Source organism: Lineus longissimus, chromosome 3 (assembly GCF_910592395.1).
Source record: "Lineus longissimus chromosome 3, tnLinLong1.2, whole genome shotgun sequence".
Lineage (NCBI taxonomy): Eukaryota > Metazoa > Nemertea > Pilidiophora > Heteronemertea > Lineidae > Lineus > Lineus longissimus.
This window is the reverse complement of record NC_088310.1, coordinates 5,716,984-5,739,374: the sequence shown is the minus strand read 5'-3', so window position 1 is coordinate 5,739,374 and position 22,391 is coordinate 5,716,984. Positions and strand designations below refer to the sequence as shown.

At 41.8% G+C, this 22,391-nt stretch overlaps 2 protein-coding genes across 2 annotated transcripts; one reads left to right on the top strand and one right to left on the bottom strand.

Annotated features, from left to right (window-relative positions):
* Positions 1-10,730: 10,730 nt before the first annotated feature.
* LOC135484616 (uncharacterized) lies at positions 10,731-12,431 on the bottom strand. Its single transcript, XM_064766250.1, has 3 exons — positions 12,260-12,431; positions 11,287-12,117; positions 10,731-10,942 (listed from the first exon to the last, which is right to left on the bottom strand). Exons 1-3 carry the CDS (start codon positions 12,429-12,431, stop codon positions 10,731-10,733), a joined length of 1,215 nt encoding a protein of 404 aa, XP_064622320.1.
* Positions 12,432-14,105: 1,674 nt separating this feature from the next.
* On the top strand, positions 14,106-22,348 carry LOC135484682 (2-oxoadipate dehydrogenase complex component E1-like). The gene is made up of 20 exons (XM_064766312.1): positions 14,106-14,293; positions 14,651-14,768; positions 15,084-15,258; positions 15,399-15,618; positions 15,827-15,924; positions 16,235-16,298; positions 16,424-16,497; positions 16,833-16,976; positions 17,232-17,347; positions 17,591-17,666; positions 17,762-17,953; positions 18,090-18,323; positions 18,499-18,619; positions 18,879-19,018; positions 19,371-19,527; positions 19,789-19,991; positions 20,212-20,457; positions 20,753-20,816; positions 21,057-21,142; positions 21,431-22,348. The coding sequence occupies exons 1-20, from the start codon at positions 14,155-14,157 to the stop codon at positions 21,536-21,538; spliced, it is 2,775 nt and encodes a 924-aa protein (XP_064622382.1). The 5' UTR covers positions 14,106-14,154; the 3' UTR covers positions 21,539-22,348.
* Positions 22,349-22,391: the final 43 nt, after the last annotated feature.

Sequence of the window (22,391 nt, the reverse complement as noted above, 5' to 3'; positions counted from 1 at the left end):
TTTGTGGCTATCCTAAGATCGACGACCATGACATTTATTAGACGAAGAGCGTATTTGAGAGATTTTTTGTGTCGATAAAATCACTTGAGAACGAAAAATTGTCTCGAGCATCCGTCATGAAGTGAACGTCTCTTTATCTATTTGATAAATGACATATTGGCCGCCGTACTAGAACTTAAAAATAGATGTATCTGTGAATTTAGACTGGATTTAAAAGATGCTATCATTCAACAAGCATACACATGGTGCAAAAGATTTGTATTTTGGAGTCGCCAAAGTCATGCCAAGGGGGACTGTCGATTTCCGCTTTCGTCGTTATCGTCGTTTTGCAAACAGTACTCAGAAAAGGTTGTTTATGGCATACAGAGCATGCTATCATTTTTTTACGAGATCCTCATTGTGAAAAATGGGGACTTTTGGCATTTTGATCTCGATTCTTCAGCTGGAGTCTAGCGAAGGCCAGGGAATGGGCAAGGAAAGCACTGCAGAACTCCATGGTAACGAATTTCAGTATTTCGCAACTATATTTTGTGCCCTGGTGCTGTAGTGCATGTGCCAGTGTGGCTTGTCTCCGCGATGGAAGACGATTCCACTCAAATCAAAAAGGCAATGACTCAAAAGGCCGATAGGAGAGGAGCATTACGATCTTTTCGACGCTTATGTGTATGCCCAGGTTGCGGCAGGGTTCGTCATCAATGGACGGTCACATGGACAACTTCGAATAGTATTCTATTTCGGCGCGAAGGTGAAAAGAAAAGAAAGGTCTGGTCGTTTTTTATTCCTCGTAATATGATTGTTGAATGCGAATGACCTTGGATATCACTTGCAACTTCAGCGTTATTTTTTTGTGCCAGGAATATTTCAAGTGTTGAAGTGCCAACAAAAACCCTGGAGATGTGTCTCACAGCCAGTTTGCAACAGCAGACTTCACGTATTGTGCCTTTAATACTAGCCTTAGGCACCTCGGCTGAACCCAACAAACTATCATTGTCTGTAGCTATCATAAATACATATGTTTATTCCATGTTTTGACTGCTCAACAAAGCAGGAACAAGTTCTCTCAGTGGTTTCATGACAGCTATATCAGTCAAAAATATTATTGACCAGATCTATCTGGAACAGAAATTACAATTATGATTCAGGAAAGACAATCGTTGCTTGAGGTGCGAATCATGCCACTGATGGCCACATAGACAAACCCAGATGTCATCAGTCAGGTTGTCAAAAAGGCTTTGTGAAGTGGGTATATATAGATTTTGGCTTATGTTATACAAGCGGGGGTCACATCCGGGGTCGCGATCGTGAGGTGGGGGCGATGGTGGTGATGGGAGGTGGGGGGGGGGGGGGGGGGGCACCACTCGATTATTTCGAATGTCAATCTGCCCACAGGAGGGATGATCAAAACATGATCAACCTTCTGTATAAAAAATACATGTACGATCTTAATACCTCCCATGGGGGTCGTTCTGGTCACGTTGACCAAACTGACGACTTCCTTTTGATGAATTGCCAAAATTTATGCTCGATACTGATAGCACTGCAATATTGACTGGTAACTTGGTCATAGGCCAGTTGAGATCACATTTGTTCAGTGTGTTAGCTATTTTCGTCATGTTTGAGAAAATGAAGAGCCCAGTGTCTTCGCCTCTGCGTGGCCCACGCAATCGGAGATACAATACTGGAATTCTAATGAGGCAAATAAGGTTAAGAACTGTTAATTACCCGTTGTTGTGAGAACCCCTGTTGATCATCTCATTTAGATAAGTAGTTTTCCGTCATTGAATGACCATGCCATAATGAAATGAGCAAGCCAGTTCCAAGAGATAGGCGAGATGTGTCAACGAATCGACTGAGACAATTAAGTTACCCATTCCCAAAGGTAAAGCGGACCATTAGAAAGCATTAAGCTTTGTGCTTCGAGATTGCATGAACAGACATCGCAACATGATGCATGCTGTTGTCCCTAGAGGACGCAGATTCAATAGACTACGAGGCAAGTCATCGCTCCGCCTCACTTCAGACGGAAGGGACGATTCACAGCAGCAGCTGTTCTTTAATACTGGACTCCTGTGCAGTCCCGTAACAAGATCGTTACACACCTGACAACACCGACCTCCATTTTGGATCCGCTGCTCCACGATTCGTGGAGTAGATCACAGGGACATGAAGATATCAAACTAGCGACCAACAGGCAATGGATTAATTGATACACACAACCTAAAAAAACTCTTTACATGTACTCTCCTTTGTCCAGAGGTTTGATGGACCAGTCGCTAAAATTGATTTGATGATTCTGATATCGTAAAGTTCTCATCCGGAACCTCATGATAGTGTAATGGAACATGCCGTGAGTGTTGGCAGAGAGAATACCCTGCACCTCCTCGCAGAAAGTGATTGTACCAGTCCGTGTCCTTATGAAGGATGGGGGGTGGGGTGGTCCACAGAACGTGACTGGAGTTCATGATAAGAGTTGGGTGGTAGAGGTTAGTAAATTGCAATGGGAAAACTAGATGTAGTGGCTAAGAAGGAAATTGACATGCATAGAGCCAAAGCTCAAACAACATCTCAGGCAAACCAAGGTTATCTTTTCTAAAATAGCCCCGCCCGAATCTTTTCCCTTCCGAGTTTTAGAGGGGCGTAACTATGCACTCCATACACCCCTCGATTTCGGCAACCACAAAAGATCGCCGGCTGGTCAATTGTTACCGGAAATCTATTCCAAGTTCGAGTATACAGTGAATCGATTGGTTACCCTAAAAATAAATAAAACACAATCCCATGTGTAGATCTCAGCCCACGAGTCAACACCACGAGGTTAATTTTTTCTGATAGTGCCCGTCGTGGGAGCCCAGCCGCCTTGCTTCTGCTTCTGGAAGATGCCCGTTCCTCACCGGGTCCTAGAGGAAAGTTGTTGGAAAGAGTGCATGATCAAATTAATGTGGAAATGGTAAATGTTTTACTTACTTTAAATCCTATAGTTACTTTTTCCAAGCGAATAATCTCAATATTCTCAAAACAAATCGTGTCGTTTTAGGCAGACGTCAAGAAGCGACCATCGACTGAGAAGGGTCCTCGAAGCCAGCTAAAAAAGGTCTCCACGCAACTTATCGACCTACTTGTTCACACTTTTATCAGTCTTTATTCACGATTCGTATTGCCTGAATGATAATATAGTTTCGCTGCAAGGTGCTGATCGTAATCGTAATTGTAACTACCGCAGGATAACACATTCTCATATATATATATAACAGCCGGCATGATACCGGCGCGCCAAATTGCAAGCATCTCCTTTGATTGGTTATGAGGAGTGACGTCATGGACACCGGCCCATTACCGCCAGGCGACATTTGCTTCGGGCTTGTTTGCCAAGTAGGCCTAGAATTTGTCGGTCAAATCGTGGAAGGTTGTAGTAGGTGTAATATGTAATCAAGCCTCTTGACGTGATTCATTCATCAATTTGCAGATAATGAACCATTAACCACACTGATGGTTGATATTAGAAAAATGGATGTGGGTGAAAGAAGAAATGGGTTAGTGATGGGCCTGATCGACTCACCAAGTGTGTCCCAGATTCACGCTGCTCTCTGGTTGTGAAATAATTTCGTTCGTTTTGTATTTAACCGTTTTTTATGTGGTCACTGAGCAATTCTCAGTCACAGTTTCATATAATGCGCCCGATGTAAACATTCATTCCTGTTTTGCCAACTTGGAATTCAACCATTTTGTCAGCCTGATAATAAAAAATGCCGTTTATTTACCAAAGCTCCTTCCTCTATTTCGCAGTTGGTTTGATCGTCCATCAGTCTCTGAAAAGAAGCCCTAACACATCCCAGATACTTTTTGTTGATATTGTGACGCAGCAAAACGAAACAGTAAGAATGTCACCACAAGCATTTTTCTCCTCAATAAGACATCTATAACATGGAGATTAAATAACATTCTCTAACATCTAGGCCTATATATGCAACGAGAATTTAATAGCCCGACCAATGTTCCATCCGTAAAGCATTTTTTTTTAAATTTGGAATTACAGCTACTGGCGGTACATGCTTGGAATAGTTAAAATCAGGAGATCAGAAAAAAAATTTCTGTCGAGTTTAATTGGGTCGTTGACCAAAATGTACACAGCAATCTATTATTCCAGTAACCCCATCGCTTAATGGAGCTACAGAGCATCAAGACTTATCAAAGACTAGTCTTTTTAATTTCTTCTTGAGAAAAAAAAATCACTGAACAACTGATTTTACCACTTGATTGACTGCATCTAAAGAGTACTGAGGTTTCGTCATTTCTTTATACTCCAATGGAGTATACTGTGTATTCGGCTGCAGGAAGTTAAAAATGCTTCAAATCACTGTTGATTCAGATTTGCCTTTGGTGACGCAATGGCGGCCTTTTAACTGGCAATCGACTGAGTTTCCGGCGATGGTTTTTAAACAAATGGTATTAACAAGAAGTGTGTCTCTTTTCTTTTATATGTTTCTGATATGACTTGCTTTTTGGTTGTGCGTTTATATGATGTTTTTATCAGCTGAGTTATAAAAAATGACGTTATTTCACTTTAGACAATGGCGTCAGAGTCTCACTGAAAGACGCCTGAGGCCGGTGCATTATTAGAAATTCAGCCAAAAGTATTTTTCTTACCAGACCAGCTCATTCACCTATTTGAACTCAGAATCGGAGGTTTGGTTAAGCTTTAGAAACTTTACCACTGCCGGTACCCCCAGAGAACACTCATTGGTTTTACGACAGTGAACGTACTTTAGTGTCTGACATGCATGATGTAACCTCGACCGTTCGAGAATTGGACGAAGTCGAGATACATGGCAGGCATCATGCCCGATCGTTTCAATTGATTTGCCTTCTGTGCTGCTATATCGAAAGGCTTAAAATGTTCTTCAGCCATTGTTGGTTGGCCATATCAGACGCCATGTTGAAAGCAGAGGCGGGTTAAAAATGTGATATGACAGCTTGGATGAATGTGGCATGCGTTGTAAGACAAGTAAAAAAGTTAACGTAAGAGCGTTTATTTGTAGTCTGGTTTTATGCAAATATGTTATAAACACTGTTGTATTTAAATATATATATAGATTACAAAGCTATTTTCCACACGCGGATGATGTTTCTTTTGAGAAAAGTTTGTTGATTCTTGAAGTAAATGAGGGTTTTTCAACTCGGCAATCTCCGGTGATTCTTCCTCAAGCATTTTTCCGGTCGGCAGTAACAGCAATGACTCTTTGCAATAAAGCTAGAAACGTGTCTCTCCTTTTTTAGTATATGTTGTGTTCAGGTACCAGAATTCCTTTCACGAAAAGAAGTGCTATGCATTTCTTCCTTTACTTCACTGCTGTCTTTGTAAACGACAATCGAGATGACCTTAAAAAGTTTCCCCTAACCAAGGACGATATTTCGGCATTCACTCCCACGCCTTTTCTCTGCAGGGGATCATTTTCATGTGTTGCGGGGAGACTTGAATACGCGTAACCCACATGTGGTTTTTAAAGAAAGCAAACTTTACGTCCTATTATATTCCTAGCTATTGTTTACAAGTCTTTCTCATATTGTTATTTGTTTTAACGCTGGAATTCAATAAAAGCAGGATGTTTTAATGGGTTTGTATTTGTTAGTGTGAGGCTCTGTAATTGAAATATCTGTTTGTTTCGTGGAAGGCACAGCAATGAACGTTCCTGCGGCGAGGTGTCGTCTTTAATTCAGTTGAAAGTGTCAATTCAAATGACTCATCATGGAACGTCGAAGGACTGAATTAGCCTTCGTTCGAATTGTGGATTGATCTGGTTTGAATGGCTTGATAGAGCCGCAAATAGTGATATGTTGCCGTATGCGACATTTTTCCGAGACTGAACTTTTTTTGAAAATCTGACTTTCTTACCAGCCAATGAGCCCTTCGCAGTTTTTGCTACTGCATCCAACGCAATTATGGTCAAAATCAAGGGAAGACATTTGAAGATGTCGCTGTAATTCCCCGTTATCCTATAGGTCAATCAAACACTGAGCCTTTAGAAGTCGTTTCTTGCTCTGTCATCCAGTGAGAAGTGATGGTTCAACTTTGCTATATGAGTCAAATTCGTCACATGAAGTCATCAGAATTGACAGAAGGTTCAACGTAGCCACGGCGGTCAGGCAGTGGTTGCCGGAACGCAGTATAGCCGGGAACATTACCGGAGAAGGCAACTGATGACGAGGTTCTTCTCAGTTGAAGGCATGGTATGTAAAGCTAAAAAAGCTCGGAGGAGCCAACATATATACAGACATTTTTAAAGAGTTGACATTTTAGTCTTGACCAGTTGTTTTGACAAGGTGACGATACTGATATCAACACTATGGCAACAGAGTTTTGGTCTCGAAAGAAATCATCTGGTTACCAAAGTCCGCGGTTAAGGACGTTCCGCGTAGTCTGGTGTCGCATGTATAATCTTTGTACTTTAATTTTGTTTGGAAAATCCACCATTCCGTTATTGCGTCGAGGTTGCACTCGCGTACCTAATAAAAAGGCACACCCCCGGGCATAGATTTACAAATCAAAACATCACGAGTTTAAAACAGCCGAAAAGACTTAACAGGTCATCAACAACGATATTTTGTAGCAGGTAGCCAACTCAGAGAACAGCTTTGTCATTGTTTCAAAAGTTCAGATCACCGTCGGAAGAAACCTTCAACTGATTTTTTTCAACTTTTGTTCATGTAATCTTACTCGTTGTCCTCACATGACTTCAACTCTTTAGAGTAAATTGGTAGAGTCACCGAGTTAACTAGGTGCTCAGCCAGACATAACTTTTCTGGGAGCCACCCGATCAGGGCAATGAACTGCGCACTTCCCATGGCTCACCACAAGTTCGCTTTGGGGCAGCTGATCGATTCCCGTCGTGATTAGTTATAAAAAATATGTTGTGCGCAGATTCTAGGAAAAGGCAGTTTTTTCCGTTGTTGGGACAACTTTAGTAAGCAATTTCTGGCGTGCATCTTTCTGGATGTCCTGCAGTCCATACTAATTCTGACGTCAACGTTGGGCCGCTCGTGGATGGTAGGGAATTGCCAACAATATTGACTCGCATGTCGCAGGGACTAATGTTACATACATTAAATCAGAACAATGCTTGACCATCCTTTTCCTTACAGTATCCCACAAGAAAGGTCGTGGAAAGAAAAGCTCAGTCATCGGGAAAAGAAAAAGCACCTTGCATCACGTTACAAGGTCTCATCGCACTCACAGCGAACTCCACCCACAAACTTGGCAAAAATCCATACGCTCGCGTAGACCTGCGCTGTGCGGTAAAAAAACGAGACAAAGGTTACAAATTTGTTTGTAACAACATCTGAGTTTCGTATTTAGCACCTGTTGATGTCAGCAGGAAGATCTAAACTTTGCTGGTTTTGCGCAAATCGCCCAGCGAGTGGTTTGTAAAGTTTTATTCTGCTGGTCTGTCAAAATGTTACAGTTCGCGAACTTCTCACAGGCGATGTCCTAAGAATTGGCGAAGCGCCTGCACGTAAAAGTGCTTCGGTGTAGTTTACTGGCCTGGCTAGACGAGTTGGCAACTTGCCTTTGCTTGTTGTAATGTTTACATGTGAATGCAGCACGGGGTGTGGCGATCTCAACCCTATATAGTCTGGAAAGTAACTCGAGGAAAGCGTGCCTGCGTTTCCCTGCGGCCTTATGCTATTTTGATATTATGACACAACCTAATTATAGAAAACTTTGCAAATAAGCCTTATCCGTTCGACACCCGACTGAGACCTGTTTCGCTTTGCCGGCAATCATACTTAAAGACAGGATGATGAAAACATTAAAATTAGTTGATAATGTTTATTTCTTCAGCATGACTCGTGAACGGCCTTGGGAGCTCCATGAGTAATGTTTTATATATTCATCACAAGCAAACAATACACTTAATAACTGATTTACGAAAATGTTAAGCGTTCTTTTTGATAGGCCTAATTTGGAATGCAGTGGTAGTTACACTTCGAATGACGCTTTGCCCTGGTAACACTAAATTGTTATTCATAACATTAAAGGTCATTAAAAGCTTCTTTTGATATTAATTTTTATAGTAAATGTCATTGATGAAAAACATAGAATTATCTAAAAGTGATTTCAAGTCTAAATATAGAACGATTGAGGATGTGTGGAGGCGGGAAAGGCCACCGGGAACCAGATTTTTTTAAAGGAACCGTAATCCACGTCTGCAACATCTTGCCCTGATAACATCACTTCGTTAAATTTTATTATCCGATCAAATGAAAATTGATATTTTGCATATATCACCGCCACGAGTCCAGTGGTCAAGTCACCTCGGGACGTCAATCGATCCTGCGACTCTTCATCGGTGGCGCCGCCCTCATGGCCATTGTCCCTTTAAATATGACTCCACCTTGGAAAAAGTAGGCCTAAATACTTCACGGAATGCCTGGAATGATATTCCACCTGGAGGCCATAGCAAACCTGATGTCTTCCACCTGAGATATTCTAATCGAAGTAATTAATCGACATGATCCATAATTTATGGAGAGTTTGGCTATGACGATTGAGGAAGTGCGCGTCAAAGTATAAATCGAAACCGCCGGAAATGAATTTAAAAACCTTGATGTCCACAGGCTGGTGATAGAAAAAAATCGGCTAGTACATATCAATATAGATCTATAAAATATGCCTGGCCGTTGTCATGGTTTATAGAAGGATATCCCGACAATCCTAACAGAAGGGATATAATTCTCTAACTAAACTTGGGCAACGCCTTATGTACGGGTTTAGATTATGATTGTCCATGATCAGTAGATAATCATTATGGACAGTTTCCATAGACTTGAAGACGTGACTACGCGGTGGAATCAACAGGAAAGAAACAAAATGTGGCATGCAATTCGGAGTGCGGCCGGGTACCACACCATCAACACAACAACCACCTCGAAGTTCTTAAACTATCACATTTGTCTAGACTAATTCGTTTGTTTATGTTTTGTATTTTATAGGGAAATTAATTTATCAGATTGTGTCTTGACAAACTGTCAAATGTATGAAAATAGATTCTAAAAATATCGCTGCAGGTCAAAAATAATCATGACTAGTACCCTAAAAACATTGCCTAGGTTTAGAATGCCTACAACTTGAATATCTCATATTAGGACGTTTTACCGCGCTGCGGAGGTCGCCGCCAGGTAAAATTACGCTCGGCCCCAGAAGGTATTTGATGCAAAGAAAAGCCACAAGCGCGGCTGGCTTTAAGCAGGGTCGAGCTTAGTTGTCAGCCTTGCAAGCCGATTGCTCAATATTCTCAATGCTACATCTCCAGAACACACTCAAACAAGTGTAGAGAACGGTTTGGGGCAAACTTTGAACCACGAGTCTAGGATCCGGTCTGACAAAGGAGCAGAGAAACAAAGCTTCAATAAAATATTGATATGAAGAAATCTCCCAAAAGGTATCAATCTATGTTCAAGTATATCCCAACGGGCAAGATCAGTTATTGACATGCAAATATGACTACTTAGTCAAGTCTCGGAGGGTCTACTGTATTCTGCCCAGAATCAACAAGGACGATATGATGGTAATGTACTTCTGGTTCTGTCTAATCGATATCTGAGCTCCACAGAGAGAAAGCTGAATAGGGCAAAATCATGAATAGGTCACATGTTACAGTGCTAAGGCCCAGACCCATGGGGAAGAACTTGCCTCAAAGCGGCCTTTTTCTAATAAATATAAATATTATCCCGCGGTATCAACCGAAAACATTCATATGATTAAAAGAGTAAATAGAAAGTGTTAATTTGGACAAGGTCAATCAACTGTCCTACTCTAGTGAAAAAATGATAGATGAAGTTAATTAAGTATATAATGTAGATTAACCATCAGTTAATTTTAGGTCCGCCTGCTACTGACGTCCTATATTGCAGCCAATTACCCCGATACTGTCTACCAAAATATCCCCTGCGTCGAACACTTAGGCCCGGTTGTTTGAAGAAAGCAAGTTGGCTCATAACATGTTTCATTGTTTAACTACATGACGAGCTGTAATGTGCATGAAACGAAATGTTTTGAGCTTACTTGCTTCCTAACTAATGGGGCCCGGCGAGGACGACAAAACATCAGAAATCATGAACGAGAACGGTATAGTCTTTTTATTCGCCCGCAGCCGGTCAGTGTAGCAGTCTTAAATGTCCCTTCTGAAAAATTTATTCCATAGGGAGTTCGACCCGACGACTGGTTACGATGAACTGACCATAACTAAGGCTTAGACACATTCATAATTTGGTTCAGCCTTTACAAAATGTCAGTCTATCGTCATCTTGTGGTTGTGACGACAACCATTGGCCATTGAACTTCTATGATATAAAATAAACCCGAATTTTGTGGTGATGACCAACTCATGTAGTGTTTTTAGAAGATGATTACTAGAGCCTGACTATGTCAATTGCCATGCACATGTACATTGTATACGTCATCGTTTTTGACAAGCCGCAACTATATATCGTCAATGATGAATAAAGTAAAATCTTAACATTCAGTAGACTATTCACAGTGAAAGAAATCTGCGGTCAATTTCTCATCAAAGTCAAGATTTTTTGACTAAATGTGACATGATACATACCTCAAGTGTGGTGTATATAATATGGTCTTCTTGAGTTAGTTTCAGAAAGATGTAGAGGCTAGTGTTTTTAACGCAGGCTTTATCTCCAGTCTCTTGCTTTGGGATAAAAATGTGTTTTGTCAACTTCTAGACAACAAACCCCTTCCTTGTGATTCTATCGCTGGTGACCCAGAAGTCATCATCCCCCTCCCAGTCCTCCGCCTCGTCGTCGCTCTCGAAGCCGGGTCCTTCCATCTCACTATCAAAGTCACTATAGGTGTCGTCATCTTCAATTTTTTGCTCCTTCATGGATGATCCGTCCGGGACCACCCAAGAATTGTCGTACGTTATTCGCTGGCCTGAAAAGAAATCACGTAGCCGAGACGTTAAACTCTGATGAATGACCCCCCCCCCCCCTCTCCCGGCATTGTAGGCCTATATCCCACAACTCTCGTCAATATGGAAATCACAAAGTGAAAGAGACGGCCGTCAGTGCCCCAGCCCCAGCACGGAACATGTCTCTATAAACGCATTGGACTTCCTCAAAAAAATTGTGATTGAAGTCGCCGGTTTCAAAAATAGCCCTTAGGTTGTGACTATACCAAATTGACTATCCCCTCCCGGCAGACAGCAATGTCCGGTCGCATCAGTTTCGTCTGAGTGTTGATCGATCGAAAATGCTGATGCAAATGAAGTGATTTACCTTTACAAGGTGATGTGTTATTTTCCCTCGAGGATATTGAGATCGAGCTTGAAAGGGGGGAATCCTCGTAGTCAATCGTGCCGTCTTCCGACGGCTCGAGTTCAATGTAGCCCAGCCCACAATCGGACGAGTCGTCGGGCTGCGTCACATCTCCTTGTCCCATGACAATCTGATCATTTTCGTCAAGATCTCTCGGTGGACTTTGGCCTGTCTGCTCTCTCCACATCATCGTACACCTCTCGCCAAGATTTGCAAAGCTTTGAAACTCCCACGGTACCCTCGGTCGTCGCCGGTCATACATGCTTGGGAGCCCGCGCAACTCCGAGTACATTATAGCACCGGGTGTCTTGGCGCCCCAGCTAGCGACACCTTGCCCCTCGTCCCCTGGGCTGGATTCAGAGTCCCGCGCTAGACCTACTGGCACAACTAGTTCGTCAATTACACCCAAATGGGTTTCCGTGCTTTGTAGTAAGCTTTTCTCCGGCTTTAAATGCATCTGAGAAGCAATTTGTCCCTGGAGTCGCCGTGGTTTACGGTGGACCCGCGTTGGGCTGGATTTGTCCGTCTCTGTCTCGAAAGGGCTGATGTTGTCCGAGATTCCAGCTTCTGTGGACTTGGTTGTGTTATTCTCTGGGGTGAGTTGGGAAGGTTGTGACGGTCGTAAGAAAATTGGCATGGTTTCAAATATCGGTAGTCTCACCTGCACGTTTGTGGACACCCTGTTTGATATTTTGGGTTGTGTCGGAGCGGTAAGCCAAGATGGTTTTCTGATTTTAGTGGGTTGTAACAGTGCCTCCCATTCTTCATTGTTACCATCCAGATCGGAGTTCTCTGAAAAGTGCAAGTTAAGTGCTTGAGCGAGCTTTTTTTGCTTTTTTCGTCACGGACTGACTGTCTCGTGAATGTAAAAAAGATGACGCGGCCAGATGCACAAAGATGTCGCATCCAAGAAATGAACACCAGCGTTCCTTACCGTCGTCTTCATCCGACCGGCCTGGTCGGAGACAAGCAGAGCACGCGGACGTCGCCTTCTTCGTCGCATTACAGCGGACACAAACCTTGTGGTGGCCGCACGCAGCCGTGAAAGTTACCGCTTTCTGACCACAGAAATCACACTCCTCTGTCGGGCTTTTTGATTGTAACATGGTGGCAAACACGATCTCCACTCCACACAGGTCAGCGCTATATTCTTTTGCTGTTACTTCTCATGGTACATGAAGGCGGTTTTTGACATCTTTTCGCAAACGAAAACTGAGCGACGTCTTTCCCGCGTCGTTGCTGTGTGGCAACGCATTGCGTCAAACAATTGTGACGTCACGGTGCTAATAAGGCAAACGAGCCGCGATTTAAATCGCTGGTCTGCAATTAGTTGCTCTCCGACAAAAAGATTCTCACTTAACTCATTTTAGGTATATTTGAGAAAACAAGAAAAAAAACTAATTCAAATCTCACTCACTAGGAATTTGTTTTTTATTTAATATTTGTTTGAAAATGGTACATGATGATACAATGAACATGGAGAGTCAGTGCGGTTACATAAAAGGTGCACATAACTAAGGCAGAAATACAAATACATGTATTAGTAGGTGAGTTAGGCACTTTGATTCATGAGCAGGCACTTATCGTAGGAGGTTGACGAAAGATGAATCTGTATCATAATACTATAAGGCGGCTCGATAAAGTGCCATTTGGGGGTCGTGTTTCGTCTCGAAATTTTGCACGTTTGCAGGTGATATGTTATCCTGATGCAACGTTATGTTTTTTTTTCGGAAATTTACTTCAGCGGAGCAGTAATGAGGGATTTTTAATCGGACACTGTCAATTCTCCTTACCACTCACAGAAGCCAAGTCATTGCTGCTTAGTTATTGCAGGGGCTTGATCAATCACCTGCACTCCCTGTGGGGTGACTAACATTACCTGTTGAACGGCTGGCTGTAAGGGGATGATTGGAACAGCCTGTACCTGTTGACCTGCTAAACCCAGGTTAATGTTATTTTCAATCCACGATTGCAGGTCACCTGATCTTCGAGATAATTGTAAACAAACGCATGTGTGCATTTCAAATGTAAACAAAAACGTATTTTTGGTACTTTTGGTTGCTGGACTTGGGTTTTCCCGCAGTAAGGAGCTGGGGTCAAATTGATGGTCTATTGTATATGGGTGCTGTATTAGCCAGAGCTAGCCCTTGATTATGAAGGGATTTTCAAATTAAGGTTACCATGGTATGTTTATGTGCTCACCACAGCTTTCAAAACTTGATGTCTCTGAAGAGGCACTCTGAACTTGGCATGGCCTTATCAATTCAAGGAGCTGCTCACGGTGCTGAACTTCTAGCTTGCCTGTCGACTAAGTGCCTTGCTCGAGATCATGCTACATGTAGGAGGAGCACGCATTTTAAAGTTATAGTAGTGATAGTGCAATTGGTCCGAGCCATTTGGAGGCCGACATGTGAAGGCCTATCTGGGTTCTCCTTCTCCTTTGATATTGCATTAGATTTTCATTGCAACTCAATCTATTCAAGGTATAGCCCATTTGAACCTGCCTGCGCCACGGGTACAGTGCTAGTAATATATATATTACCAGTAGGTATATATATTCAAATGTACTAAAAAGATAAGATAGGGGAAATAAAAATATTCATTAAAAACAAAAGAATTGATCCGACTGAATGATGATGATGATGATGATGATGATGATATATCGGCATGACCTCGGCGGGTTATTTAATCCATCGATTATTTTTGCCTCGTTCAACTCTCCCAGCTGGTTATCAAATCCCAACATTAGTTTCATGATCTCTTCATAGATGGTTCTCGGCATGGCGAACTTTTTTGTCCTCAATTCGTCCTTCAAATAACGTCAAAAACATGTTTTCCCAGAATAATATACGATTGTCAACATATTTCCATCGTTTTGCTAGTTGCCAGAGATTTCGTAGTTATCATTCCAAAACAGGTGTACATGGATTTCGCCCCAAAACCACCCAAAAGTCAGTTGGAATTCCAGGTAACAGTAAAATTGATTGATGCCGCTTATCACAATGACAATACTAATTCAGTCAATACAATTTTTAAAAAGCGTACCAATCCGTAGTGGTAGGCCTACTACATGTTGTTTTATCTTGGGCATGAATGAAAGCCTTTATGGCACCGCATGGGATGTTCGTCCTCAAGCTCAAGTGTCTTTGGGTTGACATTGACAAGATATTCAATATTGGACAGTGGTGTCGATCAGTTTTTTATTGACATTATTGTGATGATTGTACATCTACGGTAGAAATTAAGATTATATGGCCTGAGTATATATGATTATTTGATTCTACCCTTCTGAGGCTGTTCACATCCAAAATCCTTTTTTCTTCAGATGCTGAGGCGATTGAGAACCGAATTTCAAGTGGAAATCTATTTCGTTTGGTGACGGCGTACAGGGAACATGGCCACAAGGAGGCAACCTTAGATCCACTCAAGCTAGCCAAACGAGTGTCAGTCAATTTCTTAAATTTAATTCAATCTTTTTGATGTAAAGTTGGACATGATGTTGTTCTTCACTGTGTACATGTGTCCTAATTTTATGAGTTACTTTGCAATACCAGATTTGACACTACCAATGATGCTGTCTTTACTGTACTATAACTTCAGATGGCAAAGCCAATCTGATGGAAAAATAATTTTTCAAAAAGATGAAAGGGTGCAATTAAGGATAACAGAGTTATTATCTGAGAGTTTGCAATTTCTTGTGGACACCGTTGTATGTCTCACTGAATGATCCTGATGAACAAGTTTCTTTCAAATTACAGGTCTGCCCCAGAATTGGAATTGTCACATTATGGGCTCGCACACGAGCAGGCCACTCTCCATGATCTCCATGGCATTCTCAACACTGGTGTAACCACAGCAACCACCAGTGACGTTATACAAAAACTCCGAGAAATATATTGCGGTACAGTAGCAGTGGAGTTTCAACAACTACAGGTAAGTCTCCAAAATCTTGTCGTCAAAACTTGAAGAAAAATGGTGTCGCGTCTCTGTCACAACCATACAGTACCCTAGTGGATGCTGTAGTTTTGCTTGCACTGCCTATTGTTACCTTCTTTCTTTTCATTTATTGCCAGAGCCTTGAAGAACGTGAGTGGTTTGCCCAGAGGTATGAAGAAACACGGCACGAACCCATCCCACCAGAACGCAAAGTGGCCCTTGCGAAACTTATGCTCAAATGTCAGGCTTATGATCATTTTCTGGCCAGCAAGTTCCCCACCGTGAAGAGATATGGAGGTGAAGGCGCAGAGAGTATGATGATGTTTTTTGAGGAGGTGTTCTCAGCGTCTGCTCAAGGTAGGTTGTCTGCTGTGAAGGGGCAATGAAGAATTATAAATGAAGAATTATATTCTTGTTGAATAAATTCTTTGACCGTCTTTTGTCTACCTTTTCAAATTCCTCATTGTCTATGCTGTAGATGCTTTGATTTGCCGACCCATGTGAAATATGAAAAGAGGGACTAGAAGCCTATAGACTTCTATTGAAGACTGTGTCTCTCTTTCAGCTGGGATCCAAGACATTGTGATGTGTATGCCACATCGTGGTCGAAATAATCTCCTCACCTGCATGTTAAACTTCCCTATGGTTGTTATGCTTCAGAAGGTAAGTTGAATTCAAAAGTGGAACTGAAGTTTCATTGACCTTCTTCGATGGTAGTAGAATATTAGATGTAGATAATCACAACATTTGGGGCTGACTTATTCCAAAGGTCTCTGGAATACTCTTGTGAGGTTGAAACTTTGATACATCAGTAGTGTATTAATGAGATGTGATCTATCTGGAAAAGAATCAAGTCAATTAAACCAATCCCTGATGCACGCGTTATTCCATTACCTGAAAGCTTTCGGGGGTTAAACACATACCTGTATGCACGTGGCTGCGCAGAATTTGACATTTTTTCATCCCATTTCAGATGAAGGGTAAAAGAGAATTTCCACCGGGGGTTAAAGGATCTGGCGATGTGCTGTCACATTTAAGTAAGTACCACAAAAATCTTTGTCCATTCCGGATTGTATCAGTGAACAACCACAGTCAGCAAATTGACTACATGCTTAGAAAGTGTAGAAGATCAACATGCAGTTTTATCATTTCAATATTTCAGGTATTTCTACAGATCTCAAATATGGGGAGCGGAGTGTCCATGTGTCCTTGATACCCAACCCTTCTCATCTTGAGGTATGCTTTTAGAGCCATAACTTTAAGAAGCCTCTGTCGACTAGTTCCTTGGACTCTTGGCTGGCAGTCAAGAGGCCTCTTATATTTGGCATGAGACTTTAGGGAAACCATTATGAGGAGGGAGGCTTTTGAAAAATTTGAATGTTTGATGCAAATGAATGGAAAGCATAGCTCAACTTTAAGCCAAGTTTCATGATGAACTTGGCACCACATTGTCCAGTCAATTCTGGACAGAGTAAGGAGAATATTCATTTGAACGTGTTGAATCTTTCGTGTGCTTGCCAGATTTAATAGAAACCAGGTTAATCTTGAGTAACTCATATGAACTTTTTCAGGCTAATAATCCGGTGTGCGTAGGAAAAGCTCGTTCCCGCCAGCGCAGACTCGGAGATGGTGATTATACATTGGACGAATCGGTGACCCATGGTGATAAAGTCCTCTGTGTACAAGTTCATGGTGACGGATCTGTTGCTGCGCAGGTTAGTTATGAACATTTATTTGTATAATATCATTAAAAATGATGGAGGCTTTAGAGATTGATTTGACCAGCGTCATTTCGGTCCGTTTAGGGCAACTTGCATGCAGTTTGCTGGGTGGAATATTCAACAATGTTTCCACCCAGTGCAGTGAGCTACTGCGCATCCCCCTGCACGAGATATCCAAGCAACGATCCTGGTGAAGGGATTTCTTGATTGTCATTCTTTGCCTTGACAGTTGTCATTTCTTCTTTGCAGGGTGTTGTTGCCGAAACATTCAGTATAGCTTACACCCCTCACTTCAGAGTAGGTGGTAGCATCCATCTTGCTGTTAATAACCAGGTGGCATTTACGACAGAACCGGAAAGAGGGAGGTAAGCTGAGGAAATATGGCGCTCAAGTTCCTGTCTTTACTCTCTCAATAGAAATGTGTATAGAGTGGTAGAAAAAGTTGTAGACTTTGTTTACTATAGTTGCGTTTGGACTTAATGGCAACATTACTGCTAACACTGATTGTGCAGCCGGGGCCCTCTACTCTGATATGAATATACTCTTGACTGAATACCATAGAACATATGTTTTAAAGCCGTTCTACAAATTCCTCTCTTGTTTTTTAGGTCTTCCATGTATTGTAGTGATGTAGCCAAAATGATAGGCTGTCCAGTGATCCATGTCAATGGTGATGACCCAGAGGTTAGTATGGAATGGATTTTGGAAGTTATTTCTCATTTTGACAGACGCCTAACAGAAGATTATAATTTTGTTTATATCATTACCTTTTGTTACAGGAGGTCATCCGTGCTACGCGGCTCGCCATGGAGTACCGTGACACCTTTAGGAAGGACGTCTTTGTTGACTTGGTGTGTTTCCGCAGATGGGGCCATAATGAATTAGATGAAGCATCATTTACACAGCCGTTGATGTATCAAGTCATCAATAACAAAGCTAGTGTCCCAGATCAGTTTAGAGCTCAAGTTGTGGTGAGTGGAGCAGAATAGATTCTGTCAGAATAGTTTTTGAAAAGATTGTTAAAGAATAGAATAGAATTCCTGACAAAGATGGCTGAAACTATTTCATTGGATCTCGGAGTCAAACATGTGTAAAATTACTTTTCAGAACGAAGGTCTCTGTGGTGACGCCGAGTTGGAGGAGTGTGTGAATGATTGGCAGAAACACCTGAACGATCAGATCAAACTAAGTGAGTCGCACGTACCAAAGGCCGATCACCTCGAGAAGCAGTGGTCTGGATTCAGCCAGGCCCCGGATTCAATCAGCAAGTGGGAAACAGGGGTCAGCCCAGACCTGCTCAAGTATGTTGGTGCTAAGTCAGTCAGTGTGCCGGAAGATTTTGTAAGTACAAAAACTGTGCCACACATATTCTTAGTATCAGTATGATGTGCAATTTGAATGTCATTCCATGTTTATACTGTTATTCTGTTACTAGACAACACATTAGTATCTTCAGAAATCTGAAATAAAATAGCAAGTTTAGTTGCTGGATATATTTTGTGGGATTCTATTTCAGGCGTTACATCCAAACATCCACAAAACTCACGTGGGGCGGCGTATTGTGCGACTTGAGGAGGGGACGGGCTTAGATTGGTCAACAGCTGAGGCCCTTGCTTTTGGATCACTTTTATCACAGGGTAAGTTGGACAGCATACCTCGACTCTTAATCAAGAATAGTGATTGCGATGGCCTGCAGTTGAGCTATCACCAGGAGGCACTTGTCAAAAGGGGTGTATTTGTTCCCTTCTTCAGAGGAATATGTAGCAGTGCTATCAAAAGTAGAACCACAGGGCAATCACCACCTCAAGTGCAAGTTCCAACAATAGATATTTAGTTCCTAATCTCACCAACAATTGAATTTTCATGGCGAAGCGATTTCATGACATTTATTTTCAGGTTTTAATGTTCGTATCAGTGGCCAGGATGTTGGCCGGGGTACCTTCAGTCATCGTCATGCCATGTTGGTTGATCAGAAGACAGATGATATGTACATTCCATTGAATCATATGTACCCAGATCAAAAGACTGCTATTGAGGTATTGCAGACTTCTTCATCATCTTTAATAGAAAGTTACATGTACTTATTATCAGTGAACAATTTGGGGCCAAAATGTGGTGAGCCCTGGCGACTTCGTGTCAAGTCCTCTGTGAATTTGTGAAGAATACTGGCCCTATGTCTCAGGCATCATATATCAGTGGGTGCAAAGGTCAACATCCTTTTCAGCCCTCAAGGAATCGGCATAGCGTTTTCCTAATGATGACCTTTCCTAATAGTGACCATTTGTAAACAGTTGGGATTTACATTGTTTCTGTTATCATTTGGGGACCTCGTTCTGCTTGAAGGCTCTTGGCTCTTAAGCTGATCTCCCACCATCTCCTACCTTTCAGGTGTCTAACAGTGCCCTGTCTGAGGAGGCTGTCCTAGGATTTGAGTACGGCATCAGTATCGATGACCCCAACACATTGGCGATTTGGGAGGCACAGTTTGGTGACTTCTTCAATGGCGCTCAGCCTATAATTGACACATATGTCTGTTCAGGAGAAAGTAAGTTAATTGACCAAGGGGATATCAACTCTGAATTCTAAATTTATATTTTGGTTATCAACTTAAGTGTCTTATTCTTATTTGCTGTTGAAATGGCCCTTTGGTCTGGAGCCATTCAGCCTCGCATCATGGAAATCCACCTCTAGTGCAGTTTTTTGTCAACAGATAGCATGAGTGCTGCACTCCAAGCAGAAAATGATGGTTGGGCCTTGGCAGTGAGCAGTTTGGGGATGATAAGCCAATCTAACATTTTTGTTTCAGCTAAGTGGCTGCGTCAGTCTGGCCTGGTGATTCTCCTACCCCATGGCATGGACGGTGCAGGGCCGGAGCATTCAAGCTGCAGGATGGAAAGATTCCTTCAGATGACGGACAGTAAAGAGACAGGCATAGATGGCGATGATGTCAACTTCCAGCTGGCTAATCCAACCACGTCAGCGCAGTATTTCCATTTACTGAGGAGACAGGTGAGTCAATCAGCTCACTTCGAGCAATTCCAAAATATATTCAGACACTTTTGCAGTACGCCTGTGGTCGAAAACAGTATCTGAGAAACAACAAGAGAAAGGGGCAAACAGTAGTCTCGGCTCAAATGGCAATTCAAATCTTGTTTCAGCATTTTGCCGATTTGTAATATGGTCTTCCTTGAGGTTGTACATTCAAAATGCTGACTGTTTCCTTTTTCAGATGGTGAGAAACTTCCGTAAACCTCTAATCATGGCAGCGCCGAAGATGATCCTACGCTTCCCGGCAGCAGGTTCCAGTCTCGCCGAGATGGCTCCTGGTACGGCGTTCCAGACTGTGATAGGAGACACGACGGTTGATCCAAGTCGTGTGACGAGAGTTGTTATATGCTGTGGGAAGCACTACTATGCCTTAGATAAACACAGAGGAACTGAAAATATCAATGATGTGGCTATAATAAGGCTGGAGGTGAGTTGAGTTACAGACTTCTCTGGTTCTTGGTAAGAGAGCCAAAAAGTGTTCTCTAAAGTTTCAGAGTCAGATTTATCAAAAGAAGGTTGGGCAGCTTTGCTGTACTTTGTATAATTGGCAATTAGCAAATGGTAACAGGTCAAGAAAACAATTATGTCACACACAACTCAAGAATGAGAAATAAGCCTGTTTTAGTCAAATGGTACGTGTGGAATGGCCCCAATGGTTTAAGAATACGTGGAATGGCCCCAGGAGTTCTAATTCAGCCCGAAATTTTCTCTTGTCTTTTCAGGAGTTATGTCCTTTCCCTGTTGAAGACATCAGGAATGAACTCAACAAATATAAGAATGCTAAAGGTGTGTAATGACTATTGCATTGTACTGCTTGGCAGATTATTCAGTTCAAAGTACAGATTATCAATTATAGCCTGCGTTTCTATTCACGGAGAGCTTTTTGTTGTTACCCCTAATTTCTTGAACAAGGACCAGTACAAATGCAGAACATCTTCATTATTTGGGTTTCAGCAGACAATGTGGCTTACCATAAATATCCAATTTATAAAAAAAAGATTATTTCGAAACTTTTTGTATTTTTAGAATTTGTGTGGAGTCAAGAAGAACACCGTAATATGGGAGCGTGGTCATTCATCAATCCACGTTTTGAGAAGGTGGTCGGGACTAAGGTAGCTTTTTCTCCCAATTTGCCTGTGGTCGCTCATATGAGCCTATCAATATGTTCGCTGTTGTTTCAACTAAACACACAAACCCAGGTCCAGGTATTCGAATGGATAATTCCTGGTGTTACCCTGGCCAGTTTGCCAAGAGTTTTGAAAGTTTGTCTGCTTTGTAGCGTCACATTCAGCCGAGAAAAAACCAACCAAATGGAAAATAAGTATCATCAGTCAGATCTTCCTCTGCTTGATTCCATCATTCGGTAGCAACACATAATCTATTTTAATTCTATTTTACAGCTCAATTTCGTCGGCCGTGATGTACTCGCAGCTCCTGCTACAGGTGTTGGTGAAATACATAAACAAGAGGCTGAAATGATCATCAAAGATGCATTTGCTAAACTCTAATGAATAAATATGATTCCAGTACTGGTCACTACTTGGTGTCAGGGATGAAATTATTACAAGTTATCTACTTTGATTTTGTTTCTTTATGCCTTATGCTTGTTTTTGATTTGGAGTACAGTTGAACCTCTATTAAGGACACCTTCTGGACTGGCAAGTGCTGTCCTTAATAGAGAGGTCCAATTGAATAGAAAGTACCAATTTGGGACCAAAACTAGTGTCCTTAATAGAGAGGTTGTCCTTAATAGAGAGGTGGCCGCTAAGGGAGGTTCCACTGTATTGTGTCAAAAACCTTAATCATGTGGATTGTTACAGGTTCTGTGGATGTTTTATCCTCCTGGTCCCCTTACATGCCCTGAACTTAAACATTAGTTGTGTTAGCCTAAAGTGACAATCATGGGGATAATTTCTATTTTATATCAATAAGCTTTATTTTGGTGTTCACTTTGAGCCCTTTTAGAGGAGAACATAATTGATACCTCACTTTTAGTTCTTGGTTGTCTGATCAAGACCATTCAGGTAAAAAAAATTATGTCTGCGTCTACCTGAGCAGTCTTGATAAGAAAGCCAAAAAATGCCACCTTGATATCAGCCGAGTAACTTAAATGACATTTACTATTTAATACTAGCTCATGAGCTCGAAAACTGGAATATTATGTTATTCTTTGCTCTACATGTAAAAAATCTCATTCTTGGCAGCTGTATGCATTATGTTTTTGTTTGTATCGACATGTTCAATGCAATGATGAATGTATTGTGTTGGTTGGATATGAAGTCAGTAAAGTAGATTACAGACTAAACAGTATGTGTTTTCTTATTACCAAATGTGGATTCAACTTTTGGACAGTTACTGCTG

Coding starts and splice junctions, on each gene's coding strand:
- LOC135484616 (XM_064766250.1), bottom strand. CDS start 12,431: ATGTTACAATCAAAAAGCCCGACAGAGGAGTGTGATTTCTGTGGTCAG. Junction 12,118..12,259: donor CCGGTCGGATGAAGACGACG/GTAAGGAACGCT, acceptor TGCACTTTTCAG/AGAACTCCGATCTGGATGGT. Junction 10,943..11,286: donor TAACACATCACCTTGTAAAG/GTAAATCACTTC, acceptor ATTTCTTTTCAG/GCCAGCGAATAACGTACGAC.
- LOC135484682 (XM_064766312.1), top strand. CDS start 14,155: ATGTTTTCCCAGAATAATATACGATTGTCAACATATTTCCATCGTTTT. Junction 16,498..16,832: donor CCAACCCTTCTCATCTTGAG/GTATGCTTTTAG, acceptor GAACTTTTTCAG/GCTAATAATCCGGTGTGCGT. Junction 20,458..20,752: donor TGGCTATAATAAGGCTGGAG/GTGAGTTGAGTT, acceptor TTGTCTTTTCAG/GAGTTATGTCCTTTCCCTGT.